This window comes from Eleginops maclovinus, chromosome 23 (genome assembly GCF_036324505.1).
Source record: "Eleginops maclovinus isolate JMC-PN-2008 ecotype Puerto Natales chromosome 23, JC_Emac_rtc_rv5, whole genome shotgun sequence".
Lineage (NCBI taxonomy): Eukaryota > Metazoa > Chordata > Actinopteri > Perciformes > Eleginopidae > Eleginops > Eleginops maclovinus.
The window spans coordinates 26408712-26417348 of NC_086371.1; the positions used below are offsets into that span (position 1 = coordinate 26408712).

Here is an 8637-nt window from a genome sequence, read left to right on the forward strand (position 1 = left end):
CTTTACTCATTTTTCAATATTACATTTCCTTTTATTTGATTGTTTTGCAGCTCTAAAGAGAGGACCGGTACTACAACGCTGGCAGAGCCATTGCAGTGAGTTTGGTGCATGGTGGTCCACCACCAAACTTCCTGTCACCAACAGTGTTTTCGCTTCTTGTTGAAGGTTCAGCAAATCCAGCTGTAGAAGACATAGCTGACCCAGAACTCCTTGAGAAAGTCAAAAAGGTCAGTTGGTAGTTTTACATGTTATATTCCATTAGAATTAGGTAATATTACAATGTTCTCTTGCTGTTTTACATTTTGAGAGGCAGTATCGGTCCTGCCCAGTACATTGCTGAATGCCCACTTTCCATGTGTTGTAGTTTGAATTCCACCACAATCCAACAGACAAGCCAATTATAATTTCTATGTTTTCTGTCACATTTTAGCTATGTGGGAAAAAAACCCTGAACCTCAATCAACTGTTAAGGGACCATTTGTTATCATGTCAGGTTAATCAGAATAGGAATCAGTGTCAGGGTTTGGGGAAATAGGGCCCAAGTGCAGCAAAAAGGGAGGCAGGTATGGGTACAAACAAAAGGCGCGCTTTATTCCAAAGCTGTTTTACAAAAATACAAAGTTAGGAAAAATCCAGGACATGAAAAACACTTGACTTGAACACATGAAAGACGATAACAAACTGACAACAAGACAAGGGAGACAAGGACTATTTGAACATGAGGTAGGGAGCCACAGGTGGAACCAATCAGGGGCGGGGTTTGACAATCACAACGGAGGGAAAGCACACAAAGGGAGGCGGAAACACGAGGGCAACAGGTGACAACAATGAAACAATCAGACACAAGGAAAACCAAAAGACAGGAATTAAAACTACACATAACACAACAGAGGGAAAACATTTCAAAATAAAACAGGAAGTGCATGACAGGACTGGACAGGAGTGACTTGACTAAACTAAAACATACAGGACCGACACCTGAAACTAAACAAGACATGACATAATATAAACATGACTAACAAATTTGACGAGACATAACAATCAGAATTTGAATTATTGACCAACATGTTGTAGGATTAACTTCAGTAAAACTAAAAACTATTATTTGTATATACAAGTAAGTCACAAATTGACAATTCATAAGTGAATTAGGAACCCTATTTAAATTATGCAAAATTAGTAAAATGTTTCCATGTACTTTGTACAGATTCTGTGAAGGTCTGAAGACTCTTGGGGTTCTTGAAAAAATCAGGAGACATCCTGACAGCTTTAAGCCCCTGTTTTGCTATGAGGCAAGTCTTCTCACTGCTGACCAGATGGACAATCTCTTCAGCATTCCACTCTCTCCAGAAGGGAGCAACAAGAGAACTGCAGAAGAAATGGTTGTAATCTTCTGGAGAGACTATCTCCAGGATGCAGAAGGTAATTGATAGTTTATACTACTCGTAAAATGATGCATCTATTTATATTTTTACTTTAAAAATAGTTTTTCCTACAAAGAATACATGCCATCATCAGCTAATGATAATAACTCAAGAGATGTTCAATAAACATGTTAATTAGACCAACTACCACTTAAATTGTTTTGCTGTTTTTTTGTATAGAAGAAGACGGGCCATCCAAACTACAAAAAATGTTGGCCTTCGCAACAGGAGCCTCTGTGGTGCCACCCATCGGCTTTTCCCCAACACCTTCTGTGGAGTTCATTCACAAGGGAGAGGACGACTATGCCTCGACACCATTGTTCCCTATGGCCAACACATGTGTCAACTGCATCAGGTTGCCGCTACATGTGTCATATGAAGTCTTTAAAGACAAGTTTGACTTTGCTTTAGGGAACACTCATGGGTTTGGCAGGTCATGAATATACAGTGGTGGAAATAAGTTTTCAACGTGTCAACATTTCTTTCGTTAAATATTTTAATATTTTTCTGATGCAGTTATTCATTTGAGATTTATACCACATATTGGAATTGACTCAATAAAAGTCAATAAGTAAAGCTACACAGGTAAAGACATTTACATGTGTGTTTAATACTTTTTCCTGTGTTATTTCACTTTGTTAAACACTGTTTATGGAATGGAATGTTACGTTTCCTTTACCTGTGTAGTTTTATTAAGTAATACCAATATCTGGTTCAAATGTCAAAGGAATAGCTACATCGGAAATATGTTTAATGAACAATATGTTGATGAGTTGAATACTTATTTCCCCCACTGCATCATACTCTGTATGCAATCTCTGTCGGTGTCTCACGCTCTGTAGTCTATAGTATTTTAGATTAGAATAGAAAATAGTTTTTTCAGTGCAAAGAGACATAACAGTTGAGGCAGGACAAGATATAAACCAGAACTTAGTACATTAGGGGACATGACAGATAACAGCAACAGCAGAAAAGTATTAATCAGAGGTTGGGGATTTTGATTTGGGATGTTTGGGGAAACTGTAGGTGTGTTTGTTGTGCAATGGGAGTAGTGGTGTGAAGGGGAAAAAGGGGATTAAAAATTGATGGATAAATAGATGAAAGGAAGAGAAAAAAGGGCAAGGGTCAAAGAGAGGAAAGAAGATAAATGTTACCATTAAAAAAAGTAGTTTGGTATTGTCCAATGTATTAACGTATTCTTAGCATGTTTACTGTTCTGAGTTTGTTCCTTTAATTTACTTTTTTCTTTTTCAGGCTTGGGGATACCTTCCTTCCCCTTCTCCGACATTGTCCCTTTGTTTAAGAAAGTATCGTAGAAATAATACATTAGAGAGAGGGAGGAAATAAGTAGATAAATAATTAAGAAGGAAAAATGAACTATTTTTCAAAATTAATTAGAATTTTGTTTTTTAAAAGCAGAGAAAACATTAATCGTGATTACACATGTTGAAGTACACAATGGAGTACACAGAGAAGCGGACAATTGTCGGATTAATGGTAAGTGGGTGAATATGAAAGTAATATTAAATATATTTTAACTGATTTGCCTGCTGTAAAAAGAAACCCACACGAGAAGGTTGGCCTATAAATAAAACAGCAAAAAAATGACCAACTCATAACCAAAGTCAATAAATACAGGAAAAGATAAATGAGAACAACAGAGAAATAAATGCAGAGATACATATTTTGATGACATTTGTTAGTTAACTTTTTCCATGTGTTCTATAAAGAGGTCTATTAGTTGCATTTCTGATTGCACATTTTTCTCAGAATATAATATTGCTGTTGCAATAAAGTTTGCAATCTTTAAAGTCTCAGTCTCTGCTTGACTCGCAGTATGTGTTTTTGAAAAAAACACTTTGAACAAATGCTTCTTATAGTTTTGAAAAAATGTTTACTAGGTTCATTTATTGTTGGAAAACAGCTTATTTACAAAGTAACTCCTATGTGGACTGAATATACTGCAAGAGTGAAGAAAATAAATGTATTCCATGGTTTCCATCATTTTCAAGTGGATTCACTTGTTGGATATTGTTCATTGTGGTCTCATTAATGGCAAGATCAATGTCTGGAATGATACATTATTATTGGTTTGAAGTTCAGGTAATGGCCCTTCTTCATCAATACCATAATGGGTGTCACCATCAATAATGTCATTTATAACCGGATGGATTCCTACGCTGTTTATGACACCTGTATGCCACAGTTGTAGTGGTGTCTGCCCCCCTTGTGTGGAGAGGCCATGGTTGTTCCACTAGTTGATGAATTCTGTTACTGCCCTTTCAATTCTTGGTAAATAGACATAATGCAGACAAAAAAGATGAAGTTCATTCAATGAATCCAGTATACCCTGTTCCTCCATAAAGTGAAACTATTTGCAAAGTGTCTTGATACAACTCTATTGAGTTCTGCCCATAGTCTCTCAATCCTTTGGTTGTGTACTGAAACACCTGTAATAACGCTACGACTGTTCAACCCCCTTCTTTCCAACATAAAACGGGCAACATGTATATTTTCCATACCGTGATCACATCTGACCCTTAAAGGCAAACCAAAGTTTTCTACTGCTTCTATAAATAATGACAAGACACTTGAAGCTCTGTTGTTAGATAAGCACCGTAAGTATATAATAGTCCGGCTAAAGCCATCGACACAGCCATGAAAGACCATCCGCCACCTAACCAGCTTGTGGTTGCCGTCAAAATGCCTGTTGGGAGATATACACTACATTAAAGAAAGTATGTACTTAAAATGTGCACATCTGAACAGTTTACAAGTCAACTTACCATAATTGGTTGGGGACCTGAACACTGTAGACCCTTCGTCGTATAGCATGACGACGTCTAAATGACCGCCCAATGGGATCAACTTGATGCAGGCTCTGTCTGACCCGCCAACGCTGAACTCTTAGGCCACTTGATCGCAGGCTTCCAATTACATATGCTTCACCTGCATTTGGAGTGTTCTGCAGTATATTTGTCACAATGCTGTCCAGATCTTGGTTTGACAATACTGCATATCTTAATGGCTCAACTCCCAGAGTTTGCCTGTGTCTGTATAGGGTTCTTCGACTGATTCCAAAGCATGATGCAATTCCCTGCCATGTCATACCAATGGACACACAATGAGAAATCTGTTCAGCGGGTATGCTGTATTGGGGTCGACCTGGATGGCCAGTCAAGGCTGTTGGGGGTATTAGATTGTTTGTCACATCAGTGGATCTCCGTCTGGCCTCATGTTCATGCAGCAAGTTGTGAAAGCATCTATACAATGATCCTAGTAGGTCACTGACATCCCTATTATCATGACCATACCTCAACACAGCAAAACATGCAGATAGAGTTCGTGTGTGGTCATTGAGCTCTCGAAAAAGCCTCTCCTGATCCAAATAGTTGGATTCTTCACTTTGCAGTGACTCAATGCATTGCAAAGCACTACTGAAAAAACTTAAAACATCCTCTTCATTACCTCTCACTGCAAAAAATAAAGTTTGGACTTGGAAAATAATGAGGATCAGATGAACATTCATTGTGGTTGAAGTTGACTTCAAGCATATCATGCTTTTCCTAGTGTGGAGTCTTCCTGCTTCCTTCATGTGACAGGAAGGCCTTCTTTTTAACTGTAATGCACTCCTAATTCCCTACTGAACTCAACATTTCATATGTGTATGTGAGAGCGTTTCAGGTGTGTATGTGAGAGCGTTTCAGATGTGTGTGAGAGTGTTTCATATGTGTGTGTGAGAGTGTTTCACATGTGTGTGAGAGAGAGTTTCATATGTGTGTGTGAGAGCGTTTCATATGTGTGTGTGAAGGATGTCATATGTGTGTGAGAGTGTTTCATATGTGTGTGTGAGAGTGTTTCACATGTGTGTGAGAGAGCGTTTCATATGTGTGTGTGAGAGCGTTTCATATGTGTGTGAGAGTCTTTCATATGTGTGTGTGAGAGATTTCACATGTGTTTATGAGAGCGTTTGGTTTCAGTTGTGTGTGTGAGAGTGTTTCACATGTGTATGTGAATGGTATTTCTGAATAATGTCCTTGGGGGCCCCTCATAAAAACAACCCATGTGCTCCAAAACAAGGAAACTACAGCAAGCCTTTATGGACATACAGTGCAAAACGGGCAACACTCTGCAGGCCCCTCTCCTGCCCCTTTACCACCAAACCGGTTCCAGGGCAGGTTCCGGGCTAGAGCCTGATTCAGCTCTGGTTCTTCCTGTTTCCACCGCAGCAGATACGGCTCTTAAGCACCGAAAACCGGTTCTTAGCTGGCCCCATTTGACTGCTAGGCAACTGCTATGTCACGCATACGTCGGACGCGGGATTAACGTTTTGTTCAAGCAGCACACACAACAACGAATCAGAAGAAAAAGTGGTCCTTGTCTTTACAGGTGGGCTTGACAAAGCAAGATAAACATGAGCAGCGCTTCGTTACGATCCGCCATTGTTGTTGTTGTCGATGTGATAGAATTTGGCGCCATGTGGGTGTCATAAGCAGGCACGTAAACGGTTACATCATGACGCAATCGTTGACGCATTGACGCAGCTCCACTCGAGCTCTGAGCATGTGGAAACACAAGTGGTGCTACAGAGTAGAACCAGATAAGCACCAGAAAAGCACAAGAACGGTACTTAAAGCCAGGTTGGACAAAAAGGGGCATTAAAGGGGCAGCACAGCCAGGGCCTAGGTCCGATAACATTGAAGTATTTTCTAAACCCTTAATAGTCCATCTTTTTTTTTTACTTAACAGGATTATATCATCTGCATACAGCAGGAATTTGATCTCTGAGTTGTAACTGTGCTAGACAGGGAGATGCGGGCAGTTCCACGATGGTCAATTCATTCATATAGATCGCAGGTGTCAAACCAGAGTCGGCGCCAGAGCAGATCTACTGGACAGGCATTGGGTCATTGGCGGGGGGGTATGGTCCATTCTCCCTCCATTGCTTGCTTTTGTGACATTAAAAACCCTTTAGCAACTTCGAACTCAGTGTCAATTATTGTCGATTTTGACAGGTGGAGAATATGCTTCACAGCTGGTAGGAGGGGCATCAATGACCGCTAGGGGGGGCCCGGCCCTCGAATGCCCCCCCCTTAGCGCCGGCACTGTGTCAAACTCAAGGTCTGTGGGCCAAATCCGAGCCGCGGATAACAAACATATATTTATTTATTCATCCTTCTCTTTTATCCTTTCATTGCTTATTGTTAAGATATTTGAATATTAGATTTTCAAAGAATTCATTTAATGACAATAATAACATAAACACAAGATTTATATAATGCTTTCCAACACTTAGGAATTTTATTTGTTATAACTTGTTGATATGGTGCAGTTTATTTTGACCTGCTGTTAAAATGGTGCACTCAAAAAAACAAACATATTGAAGTATCAGCATATATTAGAATATATGGATCCTTGCTTTCACCAGGGAACTTAGAGCTTTAGTCATTTTATTTTTATAAGATTGGTTTCAGAAAACTTTAAGTATTCTCAATGATGAATTCTACTTACTCTCTGAATTAAATTAAAGTCTAAGGAGACCAAATGTGTTGATATGAGAAACAATTGAAGCATTTACATAGAATTTTAAACTACATTCAAAGTAATTGATCTTTAACTTATAGTAATTATCTGATTCCAGTTGGAACAGATAATCAACAACGTTTTCATTTTGCAGCTACAGGGCAAAATGTTTCTACACTGTTTCCTATTCTGTCTGAATCTAGATCTGTCTATCAGCTTTGATTTGGAATCTGTTCAATACATAAAGTCTATCATTATTACCAAACAGCATATAGACTAAGAAGAAATGACAGATAAAATAACATAAAATTGATCTAGGACATATGACAGATTTTGCAACCCTGGTCTCCTCAGGCAGGTCGTACCACGACCAGCAGTGATGCCTCTGAGGCCCTCAGGGTGCAGGACGGGTCATAGTTCTTTACAAAAGGTCACAAACATAACTGAGGACGAGGCCTCACAAGCCCTTAAAGTCAACACTCACATCTTAGAACTGATTCTAAGAGCAATATAATATAATTTTCTTCTTACATCTGGACAGATTTATTATTAGTGGTTACAAGTCATGCATGAGCCGGCGGTTAGACAAACCAACATAGACCCCCAATACAAACAATCAGACAATCAAACATGAACTCTCAATAAACCACAGTGCGTCAGCAAGATCTCTCAACTCAATTTGATCAAATGTAAGGGGTTTCAGCGGGGGCAGGGGTAGTCTCCAAATGCGATACCACAATTTTTCACACTCCCAGAAGAGCGTGCAAGAGCAATAACTTATCCTCTTGCGACCCACATTAACCTACATGCTAATGAGTGCTATGTCCCCCCGATCAGGAGACACAGACTTCTACCACCCCACTGTCCTCTTTCTATCCAGCACCACACAGTTAGTTATAGTGTTCCTCGGACCAGCTCTATCCACTAGTGATCAAGTTCATTATCAACGATGAAACACACCAGGTTCAGAAACTCTCATGCCACCTCACACCAGTAACCAAGTAGCCTATCATTTTTGTATGCACCCCCAAGCTGCCCGACCCTCCAACAAGTAGGAGCCTGAAACAGTCAGGCTGCGCCTTTAGACCCCCTTTAGTCCCCCTCTGGTGGAGTGAGTAAGAATTTGGGCCCAGGCTGTGCACTCCCTCCCAACGACACTTTCCAGGTATTTCAGAGTCGGTACAGTGTCTCACACCTCCGTAATCGAAAGTTGGAGCGGTGTCTAGGGAGGCGATATATGTGGATATCTCAAGCTGTTTCTCATAAACTGTGTGTGCTGACCGCTGAAACCACCATCATTTGGGATTAATAAACATTAGTTTAATAAACCGTCTTTGCAACCACAAGTTTATGTTAATCTTACTCTGTTTATTAAGGTTTGTTTGAACAGGAGCTGTGTGTATGTGAAAGGCACGTGTGCCCCCCGCAGCACACTCAGAGGGACTCAGCCAGGACAGAGTCCCCAGACACCGACCTCCTAGGCGTTAGAAAGCCTCAAATGTCCAGTAGCCAAAATCAAATAAAGCAATTCTATACAGGTACTTTTAGGATACTGTCAATCACGGATACCGGCGAGGCAATAATCAAAAGCAAGAGTTTGAAATCACACTTACCAGCTCTGATGATGTGTTGGTGTCCTGCCGACAACGTCAATTTATGGTGGAAACTTCTGAAGCAATGGAGACGAAAC

General features: G+C 40.0%; 1 protein-coding gene and 1 pseudogene across 1 annotated transcript; both read left to right on the forward strand.

The window, feature by feature from the left end:
* LOC134859566 (G2/M phase-specific E3 ubiquitin-protein ligase-like) overlaps window positions 1-535 on the forward strand; it is a 37852-nt pseudogene extending 37317 nt beyond the window's left edge.
* A 641-nt stretch (window positions 536-1176) lies between these two features.
* LOC134860362 (G2/M phase-specific E3 ubiquitin-protein ligase-like) lies at window positions 1177-1933 on the forward strand. The gene is made up of 2 exons (XM_063877324.1): window positions 1177-1422; window positions 1605-1933. Exons 1-2 carry the CDS (start codon window positions 1185-1187, stop codon window positions 1862-1864), a joined length of 498 nt encoding a protein of 165 aa, XP_063733394.1. The 5' UTR covers window positions 1177-1184; the 3' UTR covers window positions 1865-1933.
* The last annotated feature ends 6704 nt before the right edge of the window (window positions 1934-8637 follow it).